The 14,777-nt window shown below is 38.7% G+C and overlaps 5 protein-coding genes across 8 annotated transcripts; 2 read left to right on the top strand and 3 right to left on the bottom strand.

Annotated features, from left to right (window-relative positions):
* Positions 1-85: 85 nt before the first annotated feature.
* On the bottom strand, positions 86-2,324 carry LOC106445864 (TVP38/TMEM64 family membrane protein slr0305-like). Its single transcript, XM_013887506.3, has 9 exons — positions 1,972-2,324; positions 1,615-1,676; positions 1,410-1,464; positions 1,216-1,314; positions 1,040-1,126; positions 837-953; positions 654-746; positions 539-569; positions 86-447 (listed from the first exon to the last, which is right to left on the bottom strand). The coding sequence occupies exons 1-9, from the start codon at positions 2,065-2,067 to the stop codon at positions 227-229; spliced, it is 861 nt and encodes a 286-aa protein (XP_013742960.2). The 5' UTR covers positions 2,068-2,324; the 3' UTR covers positions 86-226.
* A 322-nt stretch (positions 2,325-2,646) lies between these two features.
* Positions 2,647-5,199, bottom strand: LOC106445861 (UPF0613 protein PB24D3.06c-like). The gene is made up of 9 exons (XM_013887502.3): positions 4,825-5,199; positions 4,355-4,431; positions 4,112-4,217; positions 3,911-4,003; positions 3,765-3,830; positions 3,467-3,612; positions 3,253-3,361; positions 3,084-3,148; positions 2,647-2,949 (listed from the first exon to the last, which is right to left on the bottom strand). The coding sequence occupies exons 1-9, from the start codon at positions 5,092-5,094 to the stop codon at positions 2,802-2,804; spliced, it is 1,080 nt and encodes a 359-aa protein (XP_013742956.1). The 5' UTR covers positions 5,095-5,199; the 3' UTR covers positions 2,647-2,801.
* A 221-nt stretch (positions 5,200-5,420) lies between these two features.
* LOC106434185 (organelle RRM domain-containing protein 1, chloroplastic-like) lies at positions 5,421-6,667 on the top strand. The gene is made up of 4 exons (XM_013875023.3): positions 5,421-5,777; positions 5,883-5,951; positions 6,166-6,272; positions 6,472-6,667. Exons 1-4 carry the CDS (start codon positions 5,516-5,518, stop codon positions 6,565-6,567), a joined length of 534 nt encoding a protein of 177 aa, XP_013730477.1. The 5' UTR covers positions 5,421-5,515; the 3' UTR covers positions 6,568-6,667.
* Positions 6,668-8,512: 1,845 nt separating this feature from the next.
* Positions 8,513-11,869, top strand: LOC106434143 (mitogen-activated protein kinase 16-like). Of its 2 annotated transcripts, none has more exons than XM_013874974.3 (10): positions 8,513-9,164; positions 9,312-9,720; positions 9,815-9,942; positions 10,016-10,075; positions 10,180-10,329; positions 10,398-10,553; positions 10,631-10,842; positions 10,922-11,026; positions 11,106-11,260; positions 11,341-11,869. In XM_013874974.3, the coding sequence occupies exons 1-10, from the start codon at positions 9,141-9,143 to the stop codon at positions 11,619-11,621; spliced, it is 1,680 nt and encodes a 559-aa protein (XP_013730428.2). In that variant the 5' UTR covers positions 8,513-9,140; the 3' UTR covers positions 11,622-11,869. The 2 variants fall into 2 exon arrangements, with proteins under 2 accessions (XP_013730428.2, XP_013730433.2); XM_013874979.3 differs by having other exon boundaries at positions 8,515-9,164; positions 11,344-11,869.
* On the bottom strand, positions 11,817-14,257 carry LOC106434159 (BTB/POZ and MATH domain-containing protein 1). 3 transcript variants are annotated; one of them, XM_048771380.1, is made up of 5 exons: positions 13,503-14,256; positions 13,045-13,397; positions 12,811-12,911; positions 12,219-12,495; positions 11,817-12,118 (listed from the first exon to the last, which is right to left on the bottom strand). In XM_048771380.1, the coding sequence occupies exons 1-5, from the start codon at positions 13,904-13,906 to the stop codon at positions 11,937-11,939; spliced, it is 1,317 nt and encodes a 438-aa protein (XP_048627337.1). In that variant the 5' UTR covers positions 13,907-14,256; the 3' UTR covers positions 11,817-11,936. The 3 variants fall into 3 exon arrangements, with proteins under 3 accessions (XP_048627337.1, XP_048627332.1, XP_048627336.1); XM_048771375.1 differs by lacking the exon at positions 12,811-12,911 and having other exon boundaries at positions 13,049-13,397; positions 13,503-14,255; XM_048771379.1 differs by lacking the exon at positions 11,817-12,118 and having other exon boundaries at positions 12,811-12,892; positions 13,049-13,397; positions 13,503-14,257.
* Between the last annotated feature and the right edge of the window lie 520 nt (positions 14,258-14,777).

Below are 14,777 nucleotides of genomic sequence, written 5' to 3'. Positions count from 1 at the left end.
TTATGGTTTAGAGGCCAAATCAGTCATTCCACCTTGCTAGAGCTACAAGTTCTCCAATTATTAAAAAATAAGCTCAGTCATGCAATTTCGAAACTTGCTATGTATATTGAGCCAAATGAGCCTATTATATGTGCATTAATAGCCGATCTTTCTGCCCAGTGAAGAACCTATGTTCTGTAGTTTGTAAGTTAATGATGATAAGATTATTGTACAAAGTAATCTTAATCTAACCAGCAGCTTCTTTCATGGCTCTCTGATTTTCATGTTCCTGATGTGATTGAGAGTCTATCTTTATCAAGAGCGGCTCATTTAAATCAGCCGGAACATCAGCAACATCGTTCAGCTCAGGTGAGGCTGCAACCGCTCCGTTCATGTCCCCTCCGTGCTCTGCTAAAGCTTTTCTTAGAGCGTTCTGCGCCACCTTAGTAACACACACCATTAATATCACTGCAAAGAAGAAAAGATGAAAGAAAGAAACATAAATATCTGCAGGTTTCATAAAGATTATATCATAGTGAAAATGATCTGTCCAACTAACCGGATACTACAAGGCTCAGAATCAAGGATGCCTGCAAATTGCCAAAGACCGGTCAGAAAAGAGATTGAAAAAGAAGGTGAGAATGTACTTTAAGTTAAACTTGTGCAGATCTTACCCAGTGACCGAAAGATAACTCGCTCCACTTGTGAGTCACATCAGAAAGGTCTTTTAGAGTTGTTCCAACATACACTAACGCAAGAGTTATTGGCTGCCAAATTAACAATGCATCAAACCTGTATTCTTTTGCTCTCACAATTAAACATTTAGCATGGAGAGAGGTGGATTAGATGAAGATTACCATCATCCCTAACCAAGAAGAAAGCAAGTATGGTCCTAGAGTAATTGGCGTTACAGATAAGAGGTAGTTCAACATGCTGAAGGGGAGAAGTGGAGCAAGCCGGAGCAACAAGCATATCTATATTCAGTTTTTACATATTCATAAGCTTCAAAAACAAGAGTGTCCGCAGTAAAAAAGATATTAAAAATTGCAATAGTTGTCACCTTGAAACCGGATTTCTCAATAGCGAGAGCCACCGACTGAAACTGAGGATAGTCCTTCAGTTTTGCAACTACAAAAGGTTTTCCAATCTGCATAAGAACGAACATTCATCATGTAAGTAAAGAGATAGCATATGTCTGCAAATCTTCTAATTACATAAGAAGTTTGAGACACTTACCGTACGGCCTAGAAGAAAGGCTGCTCCAGAGCCAAGCGTAGCCCCGACCGAGTCCGCCACAAAACCAATTGGCAGCCCAAAGAGGTAGCCACCACCGATCTGAATATCATAATAGCTTCAACCAAATAAGACTTTTCACACACAAAACAGTGGATAATAATACACACAAAAGAACCAGGATGTGATGTATATACCGTAAGAACAGAGGCAGGAACAGCCAGAACTGTAAGAGGAATGTAGGCAACAGCTCTACACATATTACAAAAGAAAGACAATTTCTAGAAGTTGTTGTTTCCAAACCCCATGGTTAAACAGATATAAAAGCTTAATAAGCTCACTCAAGAACATAATTAGTTTCATAGCTGAAAACAAAAAAAAGCAAGAAGGAGAAACACTTACAGGGCAAGAGGTCCCCAAGGCCCTAGATCTTGTTCAACCCATAATAAAAAATCCCTCAGAAGCTGAAAGAGAGACAGTAAGTTTTAGATCATAACAAGCTAATGCTACACATGACAACTTGAAAAGAAACAAATTCAAAAGAGAAGAAATCAGTCTGAATAGTTTTACACAAAAAACAAAAATTGCAAAGAGAGTCAATACGATGGAAAAAGCTGAAAACTTGTCATTGCTGTGAAACCACCTCAAATGAGACAATTCGACCCACATTCAGCAGAAAAGCATATGACTTTCCAGAAAACAACAAAGACCCATCGCAGAAAGCCACAATTGAAGCCTTAATTATGGCAATTCACGGACCTGCTCGACGGGGAGGAAATAGAAAGCTAAGACGATCGCAGCTACAAGGATCAACAGAACTGAAATCCGGAGAGCAGATACCCACGTCAACGCCATTTACGTCGACCCTCCGGTAACTCTTCCACCGATTTTTTGTTGTCTCCGCCAAGCAAAAACAAAAATAAAAGGCCAATTTTTCGAGAGCTTTAAGGGTGGAGAAGATTTGTCTCTGATCTAATCGGAAAAATTGAAAACGACAAGAATTTAATACGAAATGGAGGTTTGGTGAAGGAGGATCATTTCAATTTTGTTGATTTCGTTTGAAGATTCCATCTTTACCGCGAGCTTATATATGATGAACACTCTTGAGCCGTCCTTTTATATATTTTATGATAAATATATATCTTAAATTTTATCATATCTACTCTCTTTTTGCTTTTGTGGTATGACTTTTGAAATGTTCTAATCAAAAACCGGTTAGGTTAGAATACTAAGCCGGTTATCATACATGAAATGAAACAAAACTTAAACCAACAGTTCCATCTCTTTTTTTTTTTTTTTTTTTTACCATTACTTGTAAAACACAGGATGTCTCTGTTCAAACTTCAATCAGTGAGGTGAAAAGTTTGATACCATTTGATTTGTGCTGATCAAAACGAGACACTGAAGATTATACAATTTTGTGTAAAGACAAGATAAAGCAACAAAATAAATTGAGGATTATATAACAGGAGCTACTTGATCCAAGAGAGAAAAGAAATGACTGAATCAGCCAAAGAAGTCAAGTTAATCGACATAAATTTAAAATTTGTATAATAATTTTAATCGTCATACCGAAGAAGAAAGAAGATTTAGCTCCAAGGATCATCCCAGCCGCTGGGTCCTTCTCTTTTGACAAAACTCATAATGGCTTGAACAGCTTCATGAACTCTATTGGACAGAGAGTGATTCCCATGCTCTACCTCCACTTTCTCTGCTCCTCCCATTGCTTTACTTAACCTGTAATCACACAGATCAAATCAAATCCTTTTTATTTGTTTATTCATGTGCAATCATTTTCTACATTATTTTGGCCAAAAGTTTGCGTCTAAAGGACACCATCCTTGTATTATCACTTTAGTTTAAGGCCTTACCTATTAACCAGTGCTTTTTTGTCGACATAATCCGGTACATACTCATCACCCATGGAGAAAATCACCTGCGGTTGAACCGTGGACATAGAGAATATAAGAAGCTAATCAGATCCCAATGGCTTCGTTACTAGGACTGGAAATGATCGTTGTGTTTGGGTTTTGTTTTTACCTGACAAGCTGTGTTAGCCATATGACCAAGTCTAGTTTTCAACTGATCATCACTAAGGTCAGAACTAAACATATCGTCGTCTCCCATGTAAGCGCATAGGGAGTGGTATCTGTGGAAGCAAGCAAGAAAATTGATTTTTGTATCTTGACATGTTCAAAACAGAACTTTTTCAAGGCTGCGAATGCGATTACGGTAGAATGAAATAGATAGTTACCTATAAGCAGAGATTGGAGCGCAAGGATCAGCTTCTCTAGGCATAAGCTCCTCTGCTCGGCCTTCTTTTATCATTTTTGCAGCCAAGTCTATCATAGCTGGTGTTTCAGGAAGTGTTGCTTTGTACTCTCTATCACTGACAGGTGCCTAAATAAACAAAATGCAGTAGGCAATTTGATCACTCTACACTAAAGTCCAAACATATGCTATAGCAACACTGCACAAGATTCAAATCAAGCCCTTTCACAAGTAGCTTTATGAGAGAGAAATATACAAGCAACAGAATCTAGAATTGGCACCTGCAAAATTGCAGCTCGGACGGCTCGGGAGCATGCAGCATTTGTTCCCATATAGTACACAATGTCCTGTTTCAAAGAAAAGTGTGTCATAATTTTTCTTTCAGAACCGTGGCCAAAAGTAAGTGTTTGGGGGCTTAACCAATCACCTGGCAGCCAGTGCTATGACCAAGAAGAACAACGCCTTCAGAGTTCTCTTTGTTGATGAGATAACTTATAAGTTGGTCGATCTCTTGTGCATCCTTCATCAAAAGGAACAAGGAAATCGGAGAAATTCTTAGTTTATCCCCAGAATCTACCAATATCATATGAAAGCCGTATCAATTGACAAAAAGAAACAGAGTCTTTACTTGTTTCAAGCTGGAAGTGCCGAATCCAGAATAAGAAGACGACATGAGCAGTTGAACAAGTGACCATTTCTCTTTATCCAAAGCAATTGCAAGAGGTTCCAAGTAACTGAAAAGAGCCAATTTGTGAATGTTTCATAAATCAATCTGTGAATTTGATTGGAAGACAACCATCATCTGGAACCAGCGTAACCAATATATGCCAAAAAGATAAAAAGATTAAGGGCAAAGGGCGAAGCAACATACTCAGTAGCTAAAAGTCCATCGGTTAACCCACCGATAAATATCACTTGTTGCTTATACTCCCCGGTCTTAAAAGCCACCTGAAGATACATGTAGTGAAGACAAGCAAGCTGTTACTGCCAGTAACGATAAACATCCACAAACATAGATCTACAGGTTTGTTTATACAAGAATCATTCTGAATCTTCAGAAAGGGACCATCTTTGTTAACTTTGATCATCTTGCTGCTATAAGTCTGAGATTAAGATCTCACATAGCTTGAAACATTGACTAAAATCAACCCAAAATCTCATTTAACGGTTCAGCAAAGCTCCAAGGAATCTTAAGATGATCATGATCAGCAAACAAGGGACCAATTCAAAGGTAGTAGACAAACGTGAGATGAACAAAGTCGTCTCCTTTTTGCTTCCAAGTAACTCAAATGCAAACGCAATTACCAAAATTGAAATTGAAATGGAAATCGAAAGGGGAACCTGAATCGATTTGGGACCGTATTTGAACAGCACTCCGCGAAACTGGTTCTTCCCTTTGATGGGTCCACCGTAATCCCCGCTTCCGATTCCCGTCGCGGACGCGCTTTTCGATAGCTTCGCGGTGTTGGGTTTGTCGCCGCGGCCGCGAACGATTCCGGAGAACCACGACGTGGTCGACGAAGCGGCCGCCGGAGAAGACGATGACTTCGGTGTCGACGCCGCCGCAGCAGCTGCAGAAGCAGCGGAAGAGGAGGACATGGAGAGAGACATTCTTCGGCTCCACAGAGACCGTGCGGCGGTTTATCAGATTCGTTTCGAAATTCGAGACGACTTAGAAATGGAAATGGAATTTCAGCGAATGAAATCACGCGCCAACACCCGCGTTAACTAGAAGATCAAAAGATGATAGAGAGAGCGTAACGACTATATTAATGGGCCGAAAGTTAGGCCCAAACTAAATAAGAAAAAAAAAAAAACTTCGAATCCGAGACTACTGAAATGGAAATTCAGCGAATGATATCACGCGCCATCACCCGCGTTGCTAGAAGATCAAAAGATGATGAAGAGCCTAACGACTAATATTAATGGGCCGAAAGTTAGGCCCAAACTAAACAAGGCGAGAAAAAAAAAACTGAAGTTGGTCGGTTATTAGCTCTCAAGGGTTTCTCGCCGGCGACGTACTTCGACGGAGATGGCACTGTCTCAGTCTACCTCACTCCCAGCTTTACAGTCTCCGTTCCACAAACTTCAATTCGTCGGAGTATCTCGCAATCCGAGAGAACTTATTATCCCGACGGCGAGAACTCCAAGATATCCTTTGGTTTCGTTATGTCATACGACGAGAAGCAATCGCCGGACAATCAGCTGCGTCGCCGGAGCATTTCCCGACGACGGAGATAGAGAAGCATCTTCTTCTTCTCCCTCTACTTCTAGCTCGTCGATCTTCGTGAAAGGTATATATTCGATTTGATTCCTCCTTTTTTGAACTTTGTTCATCATCATATACCTATAGGTTTATAAGAATTTGAATCCTTAATCAGCTCAGATGTAATATACAGGGCTTGCGGATTCAGTGAGTGAAGGTCGTTTGAAGAAGGTCTTCTCGCAGTTTGGACAAGTTAGCCATGGTCTGCTTGCTTATCTTCTTTAGATAGAGAAACAAATTAGGGAATCCTGAGTTGGTCCTGTTAAAGAAGGAGACCATTATAACTGTCTCATTTAACGAACCGACCTTGCAGATGTAGCATGAATAAGCAATAAGAATATCACTAGATTAGCTTGGTTAGAAGAATCATTCTAGAAGCTAGCACGTTTTTATTTACTTACCTTTTCTCTTGGCAGTAAAAATCATCGTGAACGAAAGGACTCGGCAGTCTCTAGGATATGGCTATGTTTGGTTTACCAAAAAGGAGGATGCACAATTGGCTGTGGAAGCTATGAACGGAAAGGTATATAAAGACTTCTTTGAAATTCAAATAGACATGTTTTTATCTCTTCCATTCAAATAGACATGTTTTTATCTCTTCCATGCTTTAGTTGGGTCTCCAAGATCATTTCGAGAAGAGTTTGTAGCTTGATTTTGATTCTTGAACACGTGTAAGATATAACATGACATTGTTGTTGATACTGTTTTTTTTTTCGGTTTAGTTCTTTGATGGCAGGTTTATACTTGTTAAGTTTGGTCAGCCTGGATTGTCCCGTCGCCGGAGGTCACATCCTGATTTTCTTTTTGTAAATAAATGATCTTTGCTATATTTTATGTTGCGAGCGAATGTAATAAAAACTCGGATTTTAAAGGAGGAACCCCGTTTATTAAAGAGAAAAAAACTAGGATAACACCAAACTAAGTTTTTGTTCTCAAAGTAGCACTCAAGGCTCAAATTCACAAAAATAGGTTTCATTAAAGAGATAAATATACATTTATATCCCTTGGGTTAATTAATCCAAATCTTAGGGTTTAGAGTTAAGGGGTGGGGTTTTGGAATTAGGGTTTAAAATTTTATAAAAAATAAATACTAAAATAAAAAATAAAAATTTTAAAAACAGTTTCAAAAAGTATTTTTAAATTATAAAAAGAAAATTTGAAAAAAAAAATATAAAAAAAAAAAAAATATTTCAAAAAAAAATTATAAAAATTTCGAATCTGAAAATATATAATCTGAAATTATAAAAAAAAATTCTTTTTTTATTATTTTTATTTTTATTTTTTTATTTTTATTTATTTTTGTTTGTTTATTTAATTATAAACCAAGGGTATTAGGAATATTTTACCCTTTAATGAATGTCATTTTTGTGACTTTCTCCTTCTAGTGCTAGTTTTGAGACATAAACTTCAAAATGTGCTATTATTGACAATTGCCCTTTATTAAATGTCCAATAGAACAAGGCTTTGGTACTGACTTATCGATAATTGGCAATTGCTAGTAAACATGCCTGTTGGCTAGTGAATTTGTAGTGGTCAGAGAGGCAATCGAACTAGTGATGTTGAGTGTCTCCTGCCTTCAGTAGTTCAGTGCCTCAGTGGTGTTGTGTGATTTTTTGTTCTGACCCCTTCTTGGGCATTTAGTGGGCTTATTATTGTATGGGCCTCAGTAGATACTTAATTAGCGATCCAGATATTTTATTAAAGCAAAAAAAGAACTAATCATTAGAAGTTAAAAAGAAAAGGAAAGATAATCACATGGACTGAAGCATTTCCACGGGTTTTCTCGTGGCCCTTCGTTCTCCCCTTGGTTTCTTTTGAGTTTCCAATAGTATTTTATTGTGAAAATGAACGTTTATTTAATTCTTAAGTTTAATTCAGTATTCTATCATCTAGTAATTATTTGGTTAAAATGAAGTTTTAATATGTATTTGACTTTGATGTGAGCAGAAAAATCAAAACAAGAATTTAGAAAAGCAAAAAGAGAAGTATGAAATACAAAATGCTTGAAATAAAACTAAAGTAGTTGTTGCGTGTACACATTTTATAAGTATTCTCTTTTTTTGTCAACGAACATTTTAATATCCGCTATAGATGTTCTGTTTATCCATCATATTCCCATTTTTTATAAATAAATTGATGGTTTTTGAAACCTATGTTTTCGTTCATTAAACATGTTTGAAATTTTTGTTTCCCTTTAATTATAGTGAGAAATTCATGGTAAAATCTACATCATTTATACTCCCTCCGTTTTTTAATATAAGTCGTTTTAGAATTATACACGTAGATTAAGAAATCATTAATTTTTTTATATTTTCTAAACAAAAACATCATTAATTATTTACCTAACCACAAATCAACCAATAATAAAATAGAAGGTATATTATCATTGGTCATATAACATTAAATGTTAATAAATTTTACATAGAAAACCGAAAACGTCATATAATTTGGAACATAAAAATTTCTCTAAAACGACTTATATAAAAAAACGGAGGGAGTATATTTTTAGAGACTTAATATCAATATGAAATTAAAGAAGACTATAAAGTCAAAAGAAAGGATTATAACTTTAACTTGTCATTGCTCAAAAGGAAAGGATTATAATACACACTGAATAATTAAATGGAACATATATAAAACAATAGTTTATACAAAAGTAAAAATATAGACTATTATATCCGTCTTTTGGACATTATCCAAAGCCGCGAGTAACCAAAAACGTGAGGGTAAATAGAACTTTTCATAGTAGTATAATCAGACTCCACTTATCTGCTTTTTTCAATTACCACAGAGACAATCACATTAGTAATACTAATACTACATGCTCTGTTCTGTTTTGTTCTTCATCATCATCATATAAGAGAATTTAGATCTCTCTGTTACCAACGGAGAAACTCGCCTCTTCTTCTACTGCCCCCTCTCTCGCTCGCCATGCGAGATTCAGATCATTAAAGAAACTTGAAACAAGCTCACAGAACCATTTTTGGTATCTAGATTTTTGAAGCATAAAGGCTTCTCCTTTCCCTCCCCCCACCTATTTTCCAGAGTGAGTGATTTTGTAAGCAGAGATTGATAGAAGAAGATAAAAAAAGTCTCGTCTTTCTTCATCTCAAAGGAACAGTGAAGCCCTTCTCAAAATACCCATCTACCTTTTCTTCTTCTTCTTACTTCTGATCCATCGATTTGATCGCAAAAGCCACAAACTTGCCTCTCCTTTGGTCTCCGCAAGTGTTCTGATTTGTCTCAATCTTCCTTCTGAGCTTCTGACATTCTTTACTGAAGCAAACTCTGTAGATTCTTCGTCATATCCGATCTATCTCTCCGCTTTAGCTTGATTCAAAGCTCACTACTTTGGACTCAAAAGTGATTCATATGCTCTGTAGCTGAAAAGATGCATCCTGATCAACGCAAAAAGGTCTTACCTTTCTTTCTCTTCCTTTTATCAAACTTGTCACAATCACAATCACTTGTGTTACTTAGGATCTGTAACAATCCATATGCACTAGTTCAACTTCTTTGATCTCTGTCTCTTACAAACCTTTACATTTGCTGCAATGTTCAGTCATCAGTGGAACTAGACTTCTTCACGGAGTACGGCGAAGGCACCAGGTACAGAATCGAGGAAGTCATCGGCAAAGGAAGCTACGGCCTCGTCTGCTCAGCTTACGACACGCACACGGGGGAGAAAGTCGCAATCAAGAAGATCAACGACATCTTCGAGCACGTCTCCGACGCCACGCGCATCGTCCGCGAGATCAAACTCCTCAGGTTCTTGCAGCATCCGGACATCGTTGAGATCAAACACATCTTGCTCCCGCCTTCGAGGAGAGAGTTCAAAGACATTTACGTCGTTTTCGAGCTCATGGAGTCTGATCTTCACCAGGTTATCAAGGCGAATGATGACTTGACTCCTGAGCATTACCAGTTTTTTCTATATCAGCTTCTCCGTGGTCTCAAGTATATACACACAGGTTTGAGATAGTAAACGTTTTTGCATAAGTGTAGGGATGATCTTTGTTGTTAGTTAAGCTGAGTTTTGTTTTTTGTTTTTGTTTTTACTATCAGCTAATGTCTTTCATAGGGATCTGAAACCGAAAAACATATTGGCGAATGCTGATTGTAAACTCAAGATTTGTGATTTTGGACTTGCGAGAGTGGCATTCAATGATACACCAACTGCTATATTCTGGACTGTGAGTATTAATCCAGTGCCTCCCTTTAAAACATTACTCTTTGTTTTGGCATTAAATCAACTTGTGACCACAGGACTATGTAGCTACTAGATGGTACAGGGCTCCAGAACTGTGTGGATCATTTTTCTCAAAGGTGACTATGATTTTATTTCATTAAATGTTTCAAAATCTTAATTATCTTGCAGATTGTAATTATCTTAGTATATACCCTTTTGTAAATTCTTTGCTTGTGTTCAGTATACACCAGCAATAGATATATGGAGCATAGGGTGCATCTTTGCAGAGCTCTTAACAGGGAAACCTCTTTTCCCTGGGAAAAATGTGGTCCATCAACTGGATCTGATGACTGATACGTTGGGAACTCCATCAGCTGAAGCCATTGGAAGGGTCAGTGTCCCTTTACAGTTTCCACAATGTTACTTTTCTTGGCTGAACTGCTTGCATTGGTGTGACAGGTGAGGAATGAGAAAGCTCGAAGATACTTGAGCAGCATGAGGAAGAAGAAGCCTATTCCGTTTTCACATAAGTTCCCACATGCTGATCCTCTCGCTCTTCGTCTTCTAGAGAAGATGTTGTCTTTTGAACCCAAGGACAGGCCTACATCTGAAGAGGTACTTCACACATCTCCATCATTACATTCCTGGGGTTGGATTCAACTAAAGTTATGGTGTTATGTGTTACTTTACAGGCACTTGCGGATCCGTACTTCAAGAATTTAGCTAAGGTTGAAAGAGAGCCCTCTTGTCAGCCCGTCACAAAGTTGGAATTCGAGTTTGAGAGGCGGAGGATCACAAAAGAGGACGTGAGAGAGCTCATATATAGAGAGTCTCTTGAGTACCACCCAAAAATGCTTAAAGAATACCTGGATGGATCAGAGCCAACGAACTTTATGTACCCGAGGTACTATACCTGCTTCATAAACATACTCCTGTTTTACTCGTCCATGATCTTTAAAGATATGCATTGTTCAATTCTGCAGTGCGGTGGAACATTTCAAGAAACAGTTCGCTTACCTCGAGGAACACTACAAGAATGGTACTTCTCATAACCCTCCTGAGAGGCAGCAGCACGCATCTTTACCTAGGTATGGTTCACTTTCTGTTAACATTTTGGGATTCCTTAAAAACAGTACAGAGAGTCTACATGCTCTTATTGTTTTGCAGGGCTTGCGTTTTGTACTCTGATAACAACCATGCGGCTGCACAACAGACTTCAGTGGAAGTCACTGATGGACTATCCAAGTGTAGCATCAGAGATACAGAGCGACCGCGTGGTGCAGACAGGAGAGTTCCTATTAACGTCCCTCAGACAATCCAAGGTCTCACGCTCTCTCTGTTTGATATAGTTTTGATGCAAGAACTTCTGTGGGTTCTGAACATTTAGCTTGTTGTAATGAAGCAGGTGCTGCAGTAGCTAGGCCTGGAAAAGTAGTTGGTTCAGTGTTACGCTATAACAACTGCGGCGCAGCCACAGGAGTAGAAGCTATTGAACAGCAACAGCGTAGGATGGTTAGAAACCCAGCTGGTGCGGCTCAGTATCCGAAGAGAACTCCTCAACCTTGCAAAAGCAACAGAGGAGATGAAGACTCCGAAGGTTCAAGCAGGTTAAAACAAAACCCTCAGTACATACCACAGAAAGTGGGTGGAGCGCAAGATACTGCAACGAGTCGCTGGTACTAAGATGATGTTTCGGGGCTAGCAGAAGCTTTACTACATAACGTCTTAGGGAGAGACATGGCTTAAGAAGGGTGAGAAGCAAGACCCTGTCATGTTATTTGTCTCTATAAAATTGTTTTATTTTCTTAAACGAGCTCTCCTTCGATGTTGTATCACTCACTACATTCCCTTCAAATAATTAATGTAAGATGAACACCATGCTTAGTAACCAAATTTCATATTAATACAAAGATCGGAAAAGATTCATTGTACTTGCTGGATCTACAGTTTCAGATCAGTCATTATCTTTAACAGAGATTATACAATGCACAATTCTGTTCAATGCAACCGTTGCTTCACTCTTCTTCCATTGGCATCACAACCATCAGCAACTATATCTTTTGGATGTCCCGGTGCAGTTACTGAGTGTTCCCTAAGCCTCGCCAAATACTTCAATAGCTCAGTTAGTAGAGATGGACAGCTCCTTTTTAGATAATCAAACCCGTCTGTTTGCATCACAGCTGATAAAAAAGAGGATAATAACATAAGTCTCATTACATGAACAGTTTAACCGACTAAGAACGATTTCACAGTAAAGAGCATGAGCCTCTTTTTGTTTACCTTTCAAATTCTCTGGCGACGCCACGAATTTGAGACAGACTTCTTTTAGCTGGAAACAATGGTGCTGCTCCGCTAGGGCCAAAGTGGTTGCAACCGTGTTTACGGTGATTCCTTCACATAGTTTTGACTCGCAGATAGCTTTAAGCCGCTCAAGAGCATACCGGTCTGCCGCTGCAAGCAGATGCTGAGCCACAAGAGTAGAAGCCGATTTGGAATCTGTGCCTATTAACTCTTGCATATCAGGCAATTCGTCCCAGTAGATAAAATGAAGCAAAACCTGCACAAGAGCAATAAAACAAAACAGGGACAAAAGGAGTTTGTATCAAAGCATAAAGTGACAATATAACTTTCATGAATTAAGATCTAAACCTAAAGCAAAGACTAATAACCCTAGAAGCAACTTATGGGACCTGACAAAGGAAGAAAAATATAGATTCATCACAAAACCTATCATAGCAGCCAATCTCACTAATAGCCAAATACTCAATTTGCTCATTTGTCTAAACCACACAGATACATCAGATAGGAATAAGAGGAAAAGACATTCATGCAACCAAGCAGGAAGACAAGCAGAAAGAAAGAAAGAAAGAACCTTATCCCGGGTGAGTAAACTCGACAACAGGAGTAGCGTCCCAGGAGAAGATCCCGGATGGTAAATTCTTGAACAGAACATCCTGTATGACACCACAATCACTCACCCGAAAAATGGCAAGGAACCAAGAAATCTATCTCTTCCTATAAGACCCTTTAGACTGTAGATATCTAAGCAACTCACACATTCCAAGACTCTAACATTATGTAAATCCCAGAAAGAGAATTAAAGAGCGGACCTTAAAAATGGAGGCCTCCACGTCTTCTATCTCTATACGGTCGGTATCTCTGTCTCTTAACGGTCCAAAAAGCTGCGCCCTGAAAACTCGTGAACGCGTAGCAAGAACCAGCTTGTGAGCAGAGAATGTTTCTCCATCGACTTCAAAAGTAACATCACAACCTTTCCCACTTTCCAAAAGACTCCCCAGCTGTTGGCCCAAGTTAGAAACTGGTACATTGATATTGTAGTCCCTCGGTCCCTCCGTGCAAGACTTAACCACACCGACACGGCACCGAACCAAGAGACTATCATCCTTGAGATAGTCTGATGTCTCTAGACTATCCCTCCTGAAAAACCGCTTGTATCCCCTAAACCAAACAAGTTACAAACACAAACATGGAATCACTCAAAAACGTGTTCTTTCATTGCAAGATTGAAACTTTACAGGACCAGAGAGAAGAGAAGTTACTCACCACATGCTTCCACGATACTTAAGAGTATAGGGCCCACTCTCGAGCGCTCTTCCGAAATGGCTATGAACCTTGTGCTTCTCATTACCACTCTGGTCAACGAGCGTGAGCTCGAACAAAGCCCTCACATCAGCTCCTTCACTCGCCAAGGCAATGAACAGAGAAACGTGAGAGGAGTTATCCTCCGGACTCTTTCCGTCGGGGTAGAAGTAGATCGCCCACGAGTGACCGCCGACGGTGAAGGTATCGGAGGCGACGTATTTGCCGACTCCGACGCCTTTGGTGAGAGAGTAGCCGCTGATTTTGAATTCGTGGAAGCCGTTGACGGTTTCCGTGACGGAGGTTGATGACGTGAGAGGTTTCGACGGAGATTTGGAAACCTCACCGCAAACCCTAGTTTTGTTCATCAACGAGATGGGGTCGTGAAATCGATGATGGGTCGGTTTAGAAATCGAAGGAGATCTTCGATTGAGGTTTCCTCGGGAAGAATTGTAGAGGAAAGTCGGAGGCTTTGAATCCGAATCGGGGAGATTCCAGATTCAGGGGCGGAATCAAGGTTGATACTTTCGGAAACAGAGATGGGTTGTGAAAGAGATTACAGAGAGACGAGACCGGGGAGAGAGAATCGTTGAGAGTTTCCGGGAGAGATGGAGTCGAATTGAAGATTGGTGATGTCGGTGGAAACGATAAGGAAAGAGGAAGAGGATGAAGGAAGGTGATGATATGATTAATGAGTTATTAGGAACAAGGTTGGCCAGTTAATAATATATATAGTTTAAAAATCATTATGATGTGCACGAAATGATTTGGAAAATTTATAAATGTGAATAGACTTTAATTTAGAAGGGTTTGCTAATACTCCCTCCGTTTTCTTATATATAACGTTTTAGAGGAATTTTTTTGTTCCAAATTATTTGACGTTTTCAATTTTCTATGTAAAATTTATTACTAGTTAATGCTAGATGACCAATGATATTATAGTTTTTATTTTATTATTAGTTAAATTGTGGTTAGGTAAACAATTAATAATGTTTTTGTTTAGAAATTAAATATTTTTTAATCCTTGTGCATAATCTTAAAGCGTCATATATATTAAAAAACGGAGGAAGTATTATTTTTTTGTATCCACTTGACAAGTTGACATCGAAGAACGTTAAAGACAAGTCGACGAGTGGATTGCTTAGTCCCCCTATAAATTCGTCAACCACTAGATCATGTGTGTAGTTTATGCACATGTTTAATATGATTTAATGTTATGCAAGAAGAAAGAACAAAAAT

This window comes from Brassica napus, chromosome A3 (genome assembly GCF_020379485.1).
Source record: "Brassica napus cultivar Da-Ae chromosome A3, Da-Ae, whole genome shotgun sequence".
Taxonomy (NCBI): Eukaryota; Viridiplantae; Streptophyta; class Magnoliopsida; order Brassicales; family Brassicaceae; genus Brassica; species Brassica napus.
This window is presented reverse-complemented; position numbering and strand designations above follow the sequence as displayed.

Bases quoted from the DNA above. Each gene is read 5' to 3' on its own strand.
- LOC106445864 (XM_013887506.3), bottom strand. From the start codon at position 2,067: ATGGCGTTGACGTGGGTATCTGCTCTCCGGATTTCAGTTCTGTTGATC. The intron at 1,465-1,614 runs GTAAGTGTTTCT...TAATATGTGTAG, and splicing joins CCTTGGGGACCTCTTGCCCT to AGCTGTTGCCTACATTCCTC. The intron at 747-836 runs GTAATCTTCATC...TTAATTTGGCAG, and splicing joins CTTCTTGGTTAGGGATGATG to CCAATAACTCTTGCGTTAGT.
- LOC106445861 (XM_013887502.3), bottom strand. From the start codon at position 5,094: ATGTCTCTCTCCATGTCCTCCTCTTCCGCTGCTTCTGCAGCTGCTGCG. The intron at 3,613-3,764 runs GTGCCAATTCTA...TTGTTTATTTAG, and splicing joins TCCGAGCTGCAATTTTGCAG to GCACCTGTCAGTGATAGAGA. The intron at 3,362-3,466 runs GTAACTATCTAT...TTGCTTCCACAG, and splicing joins GCTCCAATCTCTGCTTATAG to ATACCACTCCCTATGCGCTT.
- LOC106434185 (XM_013875023.3), top strand. From the start codon at position 5,516: ATGGCACTGTCTCAGTCTACCTCACTCCCAGCTTTACAGTCTCCGTTC. The intron at 5,952-6,165 runs GTCTGCTTGCTT...TTCTCTTGGCAG, and splicing joins GTTTGGACAAGTTAGCCATG to TAAAAATCATCGTGAACGAA. The intron at 6,273-6,471 runs GTATATAAAGAC...TTTTCGGTTTAG, and splicing joins TGGAAGCTATGAACGGAAAG to TTCTTTGATGGCAGGTTTAT.
- LOC106434143 (XM_013874974.3), top strand. From the start codon at position 9,141: ATGCATCCTGATCAACGCAAAAAG. The intron at 9,721-9,814 runs GTTTGAGATAGT...TTTTACTATCAG, and splicing joins TCTCAAGTATATACACACAG to CTAATGTCTTTCATAGGGAT. The intron at 11,261-11,340 runs GTCTCACGCTCT...GTTGTAATGAAG, and splicing joins CGTCCCTCAGACAATCCAAG to CAGGTGCTGCAGTAGCTAGG.
- LOC106434159 (XM_048771380.1), bottom strand. From the start codon at position 13,906: ATGAACAAAACTAGGGTTTGCGGTGAGGTTTCCAAATCTCCGTCGAAA. The intron at 12,912-13,044 runs GCTCTTTAATTC...TTTTCGGGTGAG, and splicing joins GGCCTCCATTTTTAAGGTCC to TGATTGTGGTGTCATACAGG. The intron at 12,496-12,810 runs GTTCTTTCTTTC...GCTCTTGTGCAG, and splicing joins GTTTACTCACCCGGGATAAG to GTTTTGCTTCATTTTATCTA.